We start from the raw sequence: 16729 nt of genomic DNA on the forward strand, positions 1-16729 counted from the left end.
ACTTAAACTAGGAAAATCCATTATAAAAACAGAAATTAATACGTTAAAACTATGACAATCTAAATCTAATCTAAACAAAGACAGAAATAAAATAAACAACTTAAATTTGTTGAGTAAAAATGATTTCTATCAACTTTTCAAAAGTTACAACTGTCCCAGAGTTGTGGCGTCATTTCCACCACACCAAACCATTTTTCCCCTAATGAAGTTTTTTAATCTTAGAAAGACAAAGGAGTCAGCCATTTTATTTCAAAACCGTTAAAAATGTCTTTTCCATCAGCGTCACTTCCACCATCAGAATTTAAAGAGATAGTTCACCCAAAAATGCCATCCCAGATGTGTTTGACTTTCTTTCTTCAGCAGAACACAAATGAAGATTTTTAGCAGAACATCTCAGCTCTCTTGGTCCATACAATGTGAATGGTGACCAGAATTTTGTAGCTCCAAAAATCACATAAAGGAAACAAAAAATAATCCATAAGACTCCAGTATTTAATCCATGTCTTCTAAAATGATATAAAAGGTGTGGGTGAGAAACAGAACAATATTGAAGTCCTTTTTTAACTCAAAATCTTCACTTTCACACCAGAAAGTCACATGTGGTGCCTGTTTAGTTTCACTCTCACATCTGAAAGTGAAAGTTAAAGTGGAGATTGATAGTAAAAAAGGAGTTAAATACTGATTTGTTTCTCACCCACACCTATCATATCACTTCAGAAGACAGATTTAAACTCTGGAGTCTTATGGATTACTTATGTCTCCTTTATGTGATTTTGGAGCTATAAAAGGTCTGATCACAATTCACTTGCATTGTATGGACCTACACAGCTGAAATATTATTCTAAAAATCTTCATTTGTGTTCTGCAGAAGAAAGAAAGTCATACACGTCTGGGATGGCATGAGGGTGAGTAAATGAGAGAATTTTCATTTTTGTTTGAACTATCCCTTTAAGATGTGCTAGAAATCTCTGTGGTGGGAATTTGTGACTTTCATTAAAAAAAAAAAAAAGACAAAAATCTCCTGTGACGCATGTACATACACTAATAGACACTGTTAGTAGACAAATAAATAAACTAGTGAGAGTGTAAAACATTTTTTAAAGGTATTTTACTTTACAGGACTGAACGTGCTTAAGTAATAGAAAACACCACATGTGTTACTGTACTACTATGTTATACAATATGACATTTAAGCAATAAGGTACAAGAGGCTGTGCTATATTGTGATTATTTTCATGGCTAAAGTCATTGTTAGGCATGATGTGAAATGAACTGTCTACAACCCCTTCAACCGTAATGGTTACCACATAATTAAAATATTAAGGACACAAATGTTTTTTTAAAAAGTTTTTATTTATTTTTTAAGTAAAATTATTAAAGGCAAACATTATTTTAGAAGATATAGAGTGTTTCTCAATGCAAAGAACGCAGAGAACGGACTTGCGTTCTTATGAAGATCAGTCTTGCCAAGCTACCATGGAAAAACGAACTCGGAAGAACAGGAGGACGTAGAACGCATCTATTGCGAGCTTTGAGATTGGTTTCCTCCATGTGTTTATTACTTTATTAAAATGATGCCCAACAAAACAACAAATGTTGATGCAGTATAATGACTCTCATGAGCCGTCAGACTTATAGCAGAAGCTTATAGCAGGAAACTCTTGAGGGAAAACACAATGATAAATATCATTTTTCTGCCATCATAGAACCGGGTTCTTTCTTGCCCACAAGTCACCATCTGATGCATCCTCGATATTCGACCTGATCAAGAACAAATCTGGGTAATTTAATGCATTCTTTATATTCGCATTCTTGAGTATTGGAATTGAACTTCGGCAGTGGATGATGATGTCGGACAAGAGAACGTAAAACACAAAAGGACGCACACTGAGAAACAGCCATAGTTACTGACAAACCCAACAGTATATTACTACACTATTTAGATTTTGAAGACTAATGTATATTTTGAAAATGACACAAGGGAGAACTACAACAGTTATCCGCCGTTGTCAATTATCATGAAATGGCCAAATATCAAACACAAATGTTTGAAGACCCACCTCCATCATCTGTCTCAAGCTCACATTGGACCGGTCCCGGAGCGATTCCTTCTGGACATCTCTTCCCATGAGTTTTTGACTTCATGTGCTTGGTCAGATTCCCTGTGGACAGTGTGTGCAGAGAATTTCAACAGGGAAACAAAAGAAATACAAAGCCCATGTATATCAAGTGCCTTGTCTTGACAGTACAGGTGCAGAATTAGTTCACCTTTGTCATAAAAACAACTTCTGATGTTGTAGAAACAGTGAGAGTATCTATTCAAGACCCCATGAAATAGTTGTGCGACATATCAAAGGATTGTCCTTGTTTTTAAATAGCCAATAGGCTTTAGTTTACATTTCAACTTGGCAAAACTGTTTTTTTGCTACATGGTATTGCTAGTCATTGGTAAGCAGGAGATTTGGTTTGACTAGTTAGCAAGGGCAGATAGTTCCTGCTGGTAGACGCCATACATCAGGGCTATTCCACTTCATCGACAAGTGGGCCTGATTGAAAAAATCTTCGGGGCATGCGGGCCAAACCAGAATATTTCTATCCACAGATATTGTGTTATAGAAGGGCTATAATATTTGTTCACTATATACTGTAAATAAAACATCTGTTTATAGCTTAAATGTTATTTTGCCATGAGAAACCTTTCCACCTAGCAGAAAATTCTGAAAAAATTACAAGTAACAAATCAACTAAAAAGTGTTTTCATAATTGGTCCATAACAGAGAGAGTAAATCAGACTGATACTACATCCGTATAGTGCAAGTTTACATAGTAAAACAATTGAAAATCAGTGCAAACACAAAACACAAAAAGCATTTGGTGTGAACGTCCCTAAGACAACTGACAACCTCAGGCGGCCACTGCTATTTTCAAATGGGCCGGATTTGGCCCGTGGGCTGCCAGTTGAATAGGTCTGACAAACATCATTCTGTGGACAAAAAACAATATTTTTTTTTTCCATATTTCAGCTTAAAAATTATAATTCCTTACATTTATATAGCACTTTTTCTAGACACTCAAAATGCTTTACATAGCATAGGGGGAATCTCCTCACCCACCACCAGTGTGCAGCATCCACATTGCACCAGTACACTCACCACACACCAGCTATTGATGGAGAGGCAAGTAGAGTGATGTAGCCAATTCAGGGATGGGGATTACGATAGATAAAGGCCAATGGGGGAATTTGGCCCAGACACCAAGGTACACCCCTACTCTTTACAAGAAGTGCCCTGGGATACTTAATGACCACAGAGAGTCAGGACCTCGGTTTAACGTCTCTTCCAAAAGACGGTGCCTTTTTAGAGTATAGTGTCCCCGTCACTATACTGGGGCATTAGGACCCACACAGACTGCAGGGTGAGCACCCTCTGCTGGCCTCCCTAATACTTTTTCCAGCAGCAACATTAGTTTTCCCCAGGAGATCTCCCATCCAGGTACTGACCAGGCTCAACCCTGCTTAACTTTAGTGAGCAACCATGTGAGAGCTGCAGGGTGATATGACAGCTGTTACATACCTTTGGTTTTGAAGGCAAAGTTACAGTGCTGGCAGATGTAAGGACGAGCGTCCGTATGCAGTCGTATGTGTTTGCGCAGCATGCTGGGTTTCTTACAGCGTATCCCACACTCCTCACATACATATCGCCCTCTTCCCCGGCCACGTACATAAACGTATTCCTCATTTGACCTGTAGCTGAAAACACAACATAAAGAGTGAGGAATTGAATGTTGTATGAAAAGGCCAAATGCTTTTGGTAAGAAGACATTAACAGATAAGCTAAAAAGGGGAAAAAAGCCTCCCTTCAGGAATTTTTTTTGTTTTGTTTTCTGGTTGCAAGTGTATGAAGATTGAAAAAATAAATTTATTTTTATTGAATACTGATGGAGAAACACAATGTGTGATTTTTTTTTTTTTTTTTTTTGTCTTCCACAGAATAAACAAAGTCATAGTGGTTTAGAATGACAGAAGGGTGAGTACATGACACCAGAAAATTCATTTTCCTCATTATTAAAATGTCAAGATTTAAAAAAAAAATCTAGTTTAATACATGTGTCAAGTTCTTAGAAATGTAAACTTTGTGTCCATGTTTGTTTCACAATTTTTTAAAAACATTTATAGCATTTTCTACAAATTATTATTATTATTATTATTATTATTATTAATAATAATAATAATAATAATAAGTCATGTACACAAATATTTTTCAAGGTCATTTATTTTATTTTATTTTTTTGACTATCAAGAAGTTTTTAAGGGTCACTTTATATGACCTGAACAAAATGCGTGTTTTCATTGAAAAGTCAAAATATTGATATTTAATAATATGACAAAATAATGATATTTTTTACAACTTCACACACAATCAGGTCTCAATGTTTTGTTTTTGTGGGGGTTTATTTGGTCACATGACAATAAAATGGATACCTACATGTTGGTACACCTGACAAACGTCTCTTAAATATTAATCATATTTTAAAACAAAATTGTTTCACTGCTTTTAAAAAATAAATAAATACATAATAATAAAAGCTATTCTGCACTACTCTTGCCAACTTTCAAGAATTTCAGCTTTTAAAGAGAGTTACAAAAAGTTTTTTTTTTTTTTTTTACTGTCTCCAAATGGTTACACCACAAGCCCCAGAAAAAAATATCACAATTACTTCAGTAATTGTAGTCAGTTAATGAACTCAGTAATTGAAAACATGTTCATCATAGAAGAGGTGTATGCAAGTAATCGTTTTGTGTGAATTGCATTTTTAATGTTTATTTTTTATTATATAGATATGGACAAAAAAATGTACGTCACTTCATTGACCAGAATGACTACTTACATTTCTGTCTGTTCCTCACACAAAGCCATCATCTGACTTCAGAAGACTTGTTTAAACTAGTTGTATAAACTACCTTTATGGTATTTTAACTGTGCTTTTTTTTTCTTTTTTTTTTTCTTTTTTTTTCATTTTTGGAGCTAAACAGCCTCCGTACTCACTTTCATAGCATGGAAAAGAGCAACTCTGCTAAACATCTCATTTTGAGTTCCACAGAAGAAGGAAATAGATGAGGAGAAAATTATGACAACATTTTCATTTAACCTAACTAACCCTTTAACTGACTTAAATGCATGCAACATAATGTTCAGACTGGCAATATGCTTTCCACAGTGTAATGAGTTAAACAAATAGAATGGAATCTAAAAAAGCAGATAAACATTTAGGCTGACTTGGACACTGCAAGTTCTCAATGTCACCTCTAGGTTAATTAAAATACTAGCAGACCATAGCCACTGGACTGGAATATGCACATAAAGAGGGCTATACATTTATCTCACAGGTCTGTGTGGGAGACCTGATCCGCAATCTATAGCACCTGCACAGTATGCTTTTAAAGGTACTGTTAAACAACTTGATATGCTTGGCACAGACCCTCTTTTAGAAACCACACACGCATATATATCCATACACCCCCTCCACCTACCCACAGACATACATACGTGTAGTCTGGCTGGGTGTTCACCCGCTTGTGTCCAGAAAGTCCCAAAACGGGTCCTCCACTTGACCTCAAACAGAGGGCCATTTATAATGTCAAGAACTGGGGCCCCCCTCCCTTCCGACCCCCTTCACCACCACCCCCAGCTCAAACATGGTCTTCTTGCATTGGCGCTCTGTGCCCAGAGCCCAGGCATATGTGCCAATGCAAACAGCTGAGAGGGACGGAAACCCTGGACCCAACCAGCTGCTCACAACCAATAACATGAGTAAAAATCAAGAACTGTGTGCCAAGTTTCTTAAAAATAACAACTACTGTATAATGGAGTTCAGTTTTGGTGGGCTCATTTTTTTTTAGTTTTATGCTGTGCAGCTATTTATTTTGTGGTGCAATATGATATATTTCTCAAATAACTGACTAGTGTTAATTAATTATACAATAATAAATGTCATTGTAACTATCTCCAAAACGTTCATAGGTGAATTCCAATATAAATTTTAGGTGGATCCAAAAGACAAAGCCTTAATATTTATTTATAAAAAAACATTTAAGAATCACAATTCTAGGTTGTTGTGGTGCGGGACGATTTAGGTTCCAAAGATTCATATTTGCACTGCAAAAACAAAACAAAACAAAACAAAACAAAACAAAACAAGACCACTTTCTTAATCAGTATTTTGTCTTGTTTCAAGTAAAAAATATCTAAACGTCCTTCAAAGATCCCAACAAAAAATGAGGGTAAGAAAAAACGTTTATTTTTCTTATTCCATTCACAAAAAGTTTTGTTTTACCTTCAAATGCATATGTCGGGTTTTTAGTGACCCGGGACTTCATTCAACCCCTTTTACCTCATCCATTTTTAAGAGTTATGTCCCCACCTCTTTAGCGTTTCCTCAAACTTACTCTTATGAATAGACTAAAGACTCATCTATTTAGCCAGGAATACACCTAATTTATCCATCAACTCACAATTAGGCTGTTTTAGTTAGGTCTGCCGGAACCAGAAACATCTATCATGATCTATAACTCTGCAAAAAATGTAATGGCATCTACGCTAATATTATTCAATTTGTTTCCATGTCTCAACCTCGGGATTCATATCTCGATGTTACCTGAGCTGGCCAGATCCAGCTCTGTTTCTGCTTGGTATTGGACTCCACTGCTATGTGTCTTTGAGTGATGATGACTAAATGCAGTCGGTGCCAGCCGGACATCACTTCAGTCTTTTACGATGGACTTCAGAGAATGAACTGTTGCCAACTCCAACTTTAAGACATGGGATACTTCATATGCCACTGCCTGAACCTTGGATTTAGGATAGACCTCAACGAAATTACCTGCTGGTTGAACTGCGATCCACCTCACTGATCTCGGCCTGCATCACCTTGGTCTAATGATGGACTACACTCTTAAAATGGACTTTCAGTTATTTGCCAACAAACACCTTCATCAGCCTAACAAAGGACAATGCATCTATGTGAACTTCTGCAGTTAATCCAGGATGGACTTCAAAGATATTAGTCATTAATCTTACAGTTCATATAAAATCTTTGTTTAAACACTGGCCCTTAACACTTACTTAGTTTACTAATCTTAAACCATGACCTGCACTGCACACAAATAACTAATATTGCCATTATATTCATGATGATAGCCAGAGGGAAACTGGCCCCTACAGTGAGCCTGGTTTCTCCCAAGGTTATTTTTCTCCATTAACCAACATCTTATGGAGTTTTGTGTTCCTTGCCACAGTTGCCTTCGGCTTGCTCACTGGGGTTCTAAATACAATTATTATTTAATTGTTATACACAATTTACAATCATATTTAATCAAACTACACAATGATCACACTAAGACTTTATAGATATTACAATTTCATTTTTTGTTAATGCATAATTTTCTGTAAAGCTGCTTTGAAACATGTGTTGTGAAAAGTGCTATATAAATAAAAATGACGACTTAAATAGTGTAACAATTCAAATAAAAAACATTTAATTGGAACAAATATTATTTTCTGATTGATTGATTACCAAAAGTGTATATGGTTATTAGTGACCCAGCAAAAAGAAATCAAAATGGAACCGCTTGTACCTCGTATATGCCATAATATTAAGCAGTCCATACCGACAATGTCATGCAGAGATGACTTCATTCAGAGATTAAGTTTTGCAACCTGGTCTCACAGAATGAAAGTTACTATAACTACATTTATGCAAACTGAGTTTTACTTGCTGCATTCTACATTTTGCTGCAGTTTCCTGGTGAAATTAACACTAGAGGCGCTTCAACAACTGTGCGTTTTATTCACTTACGACTGGTTATGAATGTATAAACACGTATTTTTCGCACTATTACTCGCACACTGCTATGTTATGATATCGAAACACTTTTACTATAACGCATCATTTTAAAATCAATACATTTTAACGCTTGTATTACAGACCCACCTATACAGTATATACACCAATGCCGATTTCTCAGGGCCAGCAAAGCCTTCTCTGCTGGCGTAACATGCCTAATAATTAAATATTTTTTCAGCCTTTCATTCTCATTGACCTTTTTGCCTATGTATTTTCAATCGCTTTCCACTCCTAATTAATCTACAAACGAATAGCAAAAAACACAAAAATGTATCCAATCAGAATTTATTCCTTGATGCTTACAAGCAAAGTGTGACAACTGTTTCACAAATTGCATGCCTGAAGCCATGCTCCTTAGACGAAGCAGCGCGTGAGTCTGAGCTCCACCCTGTCAGGCCTTCAGAATTTCAGCCCTCAACAGTGTAAGAGAATAGGCATCTAAAGTCAGATTGTCAGATTCATCAGCCAATCAGATTGATTTATTTTGTTCTTGTGGGTGTGGTCTTTAGGATATGTCCCAGTCCAGGCCTTCTAGCTGGCCTTGAGTGATGCAATCACGCTTTAAGTGATGTACGTATTTTGAAAGCGAAGAGTGCGAGATCTTGCTGACGATCGGCTGTCATCACTGCTGGTATTGCCGTTGAGAAAGAGATTTAAAAACCTACGATTTTCTGCATGATTGAGCAATTGATTAATAAAACAGGAAAAGGAGGACTGATTTTCACTTCAAGTAAATTGGTAAGTGCTTTTTGTATTGTTATAGCAACATCAGGAATTTTCTAAGTGTAAATTAGGCTGCTTGAGCATACAGTGTTGGGTCAAGTTTTGAAAAGTAGCCGTGCAACTTTACAAAACAAAATTTATTGCAAGCAAAATATAAATCTCAAATATTATTAAAGAGCTTTTTCTTAGTATTAGACCTTCTTGGTTCTGGCTTTCGTGCGTGGATGTGTTTTTAAAATGTCAATTGGTATTATTAGTTGACTGCCATGTAATGTATGTGCATTACGTGTATACTGTGTCTTATTCATTGTAAAACTGTGATTTCTTAATGGCATGAATCACACTGAAGGCCTAGACTTATAATGCACAGGCCACGGCAGATATGCACATTTATTCCAAAGTGATTAGTTTCTGCAGTAGTTCACCTGACAGAGTGTTGGACTCTGAACTCGGAGACTGAGGCTCAAGTCCAGCCAAGGATTCTCGAAACAAAATTAAATGGAAAACAAGTGTCATAGAAGCGACAAAAAATAATGTGGTTGCTTCAGAAAATGTGCTTTTCATGTCACATTCGCATTTTAAAACACTATCGGTTAGGTTTAGGCGTTGGTTAAGGGTAAGGATGTCTGTTTTGTTCACCTCACATTTACTTTTAGAACACTGTTAGTTAGGTTTAGGTTAAAGTTTTAGGTTAGGGAGGTACGTTTTATTATTAAATCATTAATCTAAAAGTTTTACTGGGAAACGTCATGGTTACTTGCATAACCTCCGTTCTCTGATGGAGGGAACGAGATGTCGATGTAGTGACACTAGGGGTCACTCTTGGGAGCTTGTGACACCTCTGGTCTTTGATTAAATGCCAATGAAAATTGGCGAGTGGTATTTGCATGCCACTCCCCCGGACATACGGGTATAAAAGGAGCTGGCGTGCAACCGCTCATTCAGGTTTTATGCTGAGGAGCCGAGACAAGGTCCAGGCATTTCAGCGGGTAGTTCAGCGTTGTGGCAGGAGGGACACAACGTCTCATTCCCTCCATCAGGGAACGGAGGTTACACAAGTAACCATGACGTTCCCTATCTGTCACTCACTCGACGTTGTGTCGATGTAGTGACACTAGGGGTCCCTATACAAAACGCCGCAACTGGCTGAACTGTGTTACGTGAACTGGCGGTGTGTGACGGGCAGACAACTGTGTGCCTCGTAGCCAGGCGCACCAGGCCGACACGTAACCTCCCCCAACATAGTTATGAGTGTCGAACAGCCCTTTGGGGACAAGTCGACTACCCAAAAGATAGAGACAGGCTTGCCCAGTCGTGGCCTCTTTTCCCCTTCTTTTTTCCACTCCCTAAAAAAAGGGGGAATATCCGACTGGGCCGACCACGTCTAGTTGGGGGTTGTCTTTCTCAAGGGGAGGACACCGCGGAGACCACACCTCGCCCAGAGAGAGGGGGGATATTTAAGTGGAAAATACATCACATGGTCTTGCCGAACTATGTCGGAAGTATGTCATGTGGAGAAGTCTCATGGTAGGTCCTACCCAACGGGGGAGGAGTTGCTACAAACATGGAGACTGTGGCAGAGGGGCCTCTGCCCAAGGAAGACACAGTTTGCCATCAGGGAAACAAATTAGCGGAAGATATACATCGCATGGGGTTACCTACAGGGAACCGCCACATGCGGAGCACCTACCCCAGAACAGGGCTTTTAGTTAGCACATGTACTGGGCCGGCAGCGAGTCTCTCCGAAAACTTGACTGCCACAGGGCTCGGAGGAAGTTAGCCAGGGAACATAGTTTGTGAACACTACTGGGAGTTAATGGCGCACATCTTCAGCTCAGAGGAGGTGAAAGGCGCTATGTGCAAGCGATAAACCCGGCCGGCTATCTCGGGCTTATCCGCTTGTATTGTCTGCCACTACCCGGGATGAAACAGGTTCCACCCGGAGGTTGTAGAACTTCGCATAGGTTTTGGGTGTTGCCCAGCCCGCTGCTCTGCAAATGTCTGTTAGAGAGGCACCCCTGGCCAGGGCCAGGGCATGATATGCCATAGCTATGGCGTCAATGAGCCAGTGGGCGATCCTCTGCTTGGAGACAGCGCTTCCTTTCCGCTGTGCACCAAAGCAGACAAAGAGCTGCTCAGAGATCCTAAAGCTCTGTGTGCGATCCAAATAGATGCGTAAAGCGTGCACTGGACACAGCAATGACAGTGCTGGGTCTGCCTCCTCCTGAGACGGCACTCGCAGGTTCACCACCTGGTCCCTAAAACCTGTCGTGGGAACCTTGGGCACATAGCCCGGTCGGGGTCTCAAGATCACGTGAGAGTAGCCCAGATCGAACTCCAGGCACGTTTCGCTGACAGAGAACACTTGCAGGCCTCCTACCATCTTGATGGAGGTGAGCGCAGTCAGGAGGGCAGTCTTCAAGGAGAACGCCTTTAGCTCAGCTGACTGCAAAGGCTCAAAGGGGGCTCTCTGTAGACCCTGAAGAATTACAGAGAGGTCCCATGAGGGAATGAGGCGCGGAGGGATTCAGCCTCCTGGCACCTCTTAGAAACCTGATGATCAGGTCGTGCTTCCCTAAGGACTTACCGTCGACTGTGTCGTGGTGTGCTGCTATAGCGGCTACGTACACCTTCAAGGTGGAAGGGGATAGCCGCCCTTCCAGCCTCTCCTGCAGGAAGGAAAGCACCGATCCAACTGCGCATCTCTGGGGGTCTTTCCATCAGGAAGAACACCACTTAGCGAACAGACGCCACTTAAAGGCATACAGGTAACCAAGAGGTACCGAGGCACCTCTCGGTATAGACGTGCTGGCACACAGCTGGCCCCCTGGCCTGCGCAAATATGCATTTCCCCCAGTGAGTCTCCACTCTCCCCTGAGGGTAACCTGCCATGACAGTGTGTCCGCTGCAGTGTTGAGGTTGCCCGGGATGTGAGTGGCTCACAGCAACTTGAGGTGCTGCTGACTCCAGAGAAGGTGACGGCGGGCAAGTTGTGACATACAACGAGAGCGCAGACCGCCTTGGCGGTTGACATATGCTGCCGTTGCCATGTTGTCTGTCCGAACTAACATGTGCTTGCCATGGATCAATGGCCGGAACCTCCGCAGGGCGAGCAGAATTGCCAGCAACTCGAGGCAGTTGATGTGCCTACGCAGCCAGGGCCCGACCACAAGGCGCAACAGTGCACCAGTGCAGAGGAGGGAGAAGCCACTGAAATGTGCCGTCAGATCCAGCAGAGGTGAATGAACAGTCAGCTCAGTAAACATCGACCGTTCGGCTCCGAAGAGAAAACCTGAATGAGTGGTTGCATGCCAGCTCCTTTTATACCCGTATGTCCAGGGGAGTGGCATGCAAATACCACTCGCCAATTTTCACTGGCCTTTTATCAAAGACCAGAGTTGTCTCGGGCTCCCAAGAGTGACCCCTAGTGTCACTACATCGACACAACTTCGAGTGAGTGACAGATAGGGAACTGCAGTGGGAAACGTATAATGAAGCACTGAATTTTGGTTTGCAAAAATGTTTCCAAGGTCATGTAATGTTCAAGAGAACAGGCTGTAACATCCAGTGGAGAGAGTCTTCTTCACAAGTTCAAGGAATGTGCCTGAAGAATTTATTTGAACCAAAGTTGGTAGGTTGGCTGTTCATTTAAATGTGAATTGATTGATAATTAAAAAGGAACATTACAAACATGGGTGAACTCATTTTCAAAGTTACCATGATCTACTAAATATGTTTGAATTCACTAATTACAACATTTTCAATATTTGTTTTAAAAATGTAAAATTATTTCAGAAATGAAGACATTCTCCTTGCACATGCATGCAGCGATCAGCCACAGCCACTCAAGCAATCTAAATGAAAAACGTCCGCAGCCATTTATCTAGACTCAGCTCTCCCCATCTCACCAGTAATTAAGGTTTGGGTTTGAGGTAGGAAACTGATTCTAGACCAGCAGTAATGAGCAGCATTATCCCAGAGTGGCAATCAGAATTCCCCATCAATACCTGTAGTCCTTAATCCACACTACGGCTAAGCCTTCCCCAGCATTACACACACAATGCCTATGATCAGCTCTTTGATGTATGAAAAATAAATAATAAAATATTACAGAATATACTCTATTCTGTTCTTTTCTAATTGTATTGAAAATGCTTTGACATTTTCACACTATCTGGGCATTTTGTAGATCCATTTGTGATAGATATGCATGCTGGGTCGCTAAAGACCAGAGGTATGTAATGATGTTTGGCGAAACACCCATTATGTCAGTTTGCTTCACAAGTAAATGTTTCTTGTTTTAAGGATGTTTAGATATTCTTACTGAAAAAAATAAATAAAAATAAATAAATAAATAATAATATAAAAATAATATATTATTTTATATATATATATATATATATATATATATATATATATATATATATATATATATATAAAATACTGTTTAAGATAATTATTTTTGCAATGTAGGGTAAAGGGTCTGTTCAAATCCCTAACACTAAGTATGAGCAATACTAATAGTGATACTTGCCTTAGCACACCACTGAAATTAATAACATGTGCTTTAAGTGGAAATAATGTGTCCAGAAACCACATAATTACCCTCCACCTGAATCGCTGACTAAATCAGAGTTCTGAGCCTTCACACAAAATCACTCCCCTCATTCATCAACTACAGCCTCAGAGCTTCCATTTAAAGATGCACAAACCACCTTAACCACCGTAAGTCCGCTCATTCTGGAGCGACTGGTTGGCTCTGGATAGTGCAAGACAGAAATGTGTCTTTATTACTCCCCAAACACAAGAAAAAGATGGTGGAACAGTACTACCAAAATATGAGTCAATTTGATGGCTGCTGTGAGCAGTATATTGAGTAGGGTTCACTTTAGCCATCATCCTGCAGAAACGCTACAAATGGTTGTTGCTAGTTAGACTTGTCTCTGTAAACTGATTTCAGTCACGACCTACCAATTCACATCATACATAAGCTTGAAGAATTACATTCCTTTCTTGTAGTAGCATGTCTGACTTCTATTGTGGTTCATTAGAGTATGGCTTCTAGCCAGAATGATTCACATTTTCATTTTCATTCATATTATTTAGACCACTCTCTTTTCCTGAGAATAATCTCTTGCTGTAAAAAACTTCTGTTTGAAACAAAAAAGGGGAGCAGACCTAAGCCAGGTGTTTACCACCTATGGCAAATTTCGAGAATTATAAATAATTCTTTCCATCTTTCCGTCAGACAAAAATCAGATGACAAATGCTCAGCGACAAACATTATCACACAGGAAGTCGGCATGCTGTTTCCGAAAGTTCCGGTATCCTAGGATCGGCGACAGTGTGCCGACTCACTGATGTGCAGCATTGCCCACCAGGCTTTTTTGCATCGGTTTCAGTGTGTTTACATTCCCCCGTGGCTCGACCGGCAGCATGTTGCATCAGCAGCATGAAAGACCCAGGTTCATATCCACACTGAAACCAGGAAGTAATTGCGTTCACATAATCAGTGACGAGCGTGATTCAGAGGTTGCACTTTTCCCTCTAACATTCCACTTTTAGTCTACTAATGGTAAGGTTTAGGTTTGGGGATACAGTCAATAAAACATGCATTCCTCTTCACTGTATTACATCCTGTACAGCTGAAAAGAACTCGCTTCACAACTAGCATTTGGCGACCTCTCCTGGACATAAATGGAGCTCACACGTGCCTATACGCCCTACAACACTTACCACTTTAACCACTGGGGGCAGTGTGTTAAATTTTGGTAAGTATAAACCGATTTTTACAAAAGAAAAGTCGACCTACTCTTTCCAATTTTACTGTGTGATCAGGCTGCACTCACAGCTGATTAATTGCCTTTGCTGTGAATCGTAGCTTCCGACAAATGATCTGACAGTATCAGAAATTTTGAGTTTGCCCAGCCTCAACACACTCCAGACACTCTGACTTTGCACTCATTATTTTTTTTTCCATGCAAAATATTGGTTACATTAGCACAAGAGCTTGCTTGGGTTTGTGCAGTAAAATTTCAATTTTCAGTGTCAAATAGGATTTAAGAATGGCAGGACTGAAATGTAATGCCAAATGTCCAGTCAGTGCTGTCAGTCATGACCAAAGTCTTAAGATGTATATCATACAGTCTGACATAATAGACTGTCTTCCATTCCTTCTGCCCAAGATCTCACTGGGCTCATTTTGTACAATCTGACAAGCAACTATCGCAAAGAACATAAAACAATCAAAGAGTGTGCGCCAGGCTTTAAATCCTATGTTGGTTTTCATTCATCTAAAAACACCTTAAAATATGAAGTGTGCTGCCTCTCTCCCATCTCACTATCCCTTCAGCTCAATGACCAAAATCATTGATGCAGTTTGGCGTAAATGGGCCCTCTGCTGGGTTCCACAGGAAGTGACCGCCAGGCTAGGTAGTTTCCTGGCTCGAACTGTGTAACAGACGGTCCGTGTTGGCTCTGACAACCAACGGATCTCCTGCAGCGGGGCAAGAACAACACTGCTCGAAATACTGACAAACTTGTGACAGAAAGCTGCTGCATATGTGAGCACAGGCCACAGTGCAGGCATTATGATAGAATAAAATAATATAGCAGGCAGATCTGAGAAGAATGGGAAAAGGAAAATTATCTCAGCAGCTTGTATGTAAATATCATATAATAATTGGATTTGCATTTCCCAAGAAAATACCAGTGCTTTCAAGGCAGCAAAAGACTAGTGTTAAAGCTTTAGGTCTGCTTAGGTTTAAGGCTTTGATTCTGTGTACAGTATTTATTCTGAAAAAAAAAACAAAAACAAAAAAAAAAAAAAAACATTTCTAGAAGGTCCTGTGACTTGTAGACCAAAACGACCAAAACACCAAACCAAAGACCAAAACACATATGCTTACAAAACCTCAGTCATAGAGACAGTAGCCATTAACTGGCATGTTATATAGCATAAACGCATCTAGCCTATTGAAATGTAGCAGAGTAGCTAAAAATTATTGTGCTAACAAAAGGATTACAAAAAAAAAAACATAAAAAACAAAAAAAACACTGTCACAAGCAACTCCTCACAAACTGACATTCAACATCAATCAGTGCATAGCAAACAGGGTTGCAGATTTTTGTTGAGATATCCTTGATTGATTTTCATTAACATTAATTAATAGAATATGACAAGAATATTGTTTCACTCACAGACAAGCATATTGTTTCACTCATTCACAAATATCGAGAAAAAGTTGTTTTTAAACAGATTTTAACAGGGTAGTTGTTGGGATTTTTCATGAAACATAAACAGAAAATTTAAAAAATGGTCACACACGATTACTTAAAGCAAATGCACCTGATTAAAACAAGCCCAAATACAACTTGACACAATGCTTACAACTTGAGATAATGACCCCATTTACATCTGGTATTAAGATGTGTCTTGGGTGATCCGATCACATGTGGTCAGACAAGACACATCCTTGTTTACATCTGGTTGTATAAATGTGTCTCCTGTGACAACTTGTGTTCTGATTTTGAGGAGATGGTCTCTTATTTCATGATGACATACATCAATCACTATGTCAGTGTGCTACTGCATGATAATAAACCACAAAAAAGTCATACAAGACAAAGAAAGCAAAAAAATATGGTGCCCTGTTTTTCCCAGATGCAGCTGAAATTTAATCTAAGCACAAACGCAACATTTCGAGCAGAATTATCCATTATTTTAGTGGAGTACCTGTGTAAGTTGATCTTCAGACGCGTGTGCTTCTCATCTGTTTCACTGCATGTTAATATCAGACACACTGATGACGATCTGTGAAGATCTCATGCTATATGTATTTGCTTTATCAAATTTACTGATCAGAATATTTCTTTTAAAGCCGCTTGTATCTGGCAAAGTTTAAACTCTTGTTTAAGTGCAGCTGTTGATTGACAGGTGAGGGGATGTGCTTCGGTGCTGTCTGGGACGCATTCAGAACGAATAAGTGTTTACACCTCATATGCGATGTGGTAACATGTTTTTTGTGATCCGATCACAAAACATTTTGCAGCCTGTTTACACCTGTATTTAACACTGGCCACTTGTTATTGGATCAACTGTAAT

General features: G+C 39.5%; 1 protein-coding gene across 6 annotated transcripts in view; it reads right to left on the reverse strand.

The window, feature by feature from the left end:
* The window catches only part of LOC127420677 (transcription factor HIVEP3-like), a 93058-nt gene that overhangs the window by 6227 nt on the left and 70102 nt on the right, over window positions 1-16729 (reverse strand). For all 6 annotated transcript variants that reach the window (XM_051663134.1, XM_051663130.1, XM_051663132.1 and 3 more), the window contains 2 exons: window positions 3573-3748; window positions 2061-2162 (listed from right to left, as the gene is read on the reverse strand). In XM_051663134.1, coding sequence (XP_051519094.1) covers window positions 2061-2162; window positions 3573-3748 — 278 coding nt within the window. The remainder of the gene's footprint in view (window positions 1-2060; window positions 2163-3572; window positions 3749-16729) is intronic.

This window comes from Myxocyprinus asiaticus, chromosome 30 (assembly GCF_019703515.2).
Source record: "Myxocyprinus asiaticus isolate MX2 ecotype Aquarium Trade chromosome 30, UBuf_Myxa_2, whole genome shotgun sequence".
NCBI classification, from domain to species: Eukaryota; Metazoa; Chordata; class Actinopteri; order Cypriniformes; family Catostomidae; genus Myxocyprinus; species Myxocyprinus asiaticus.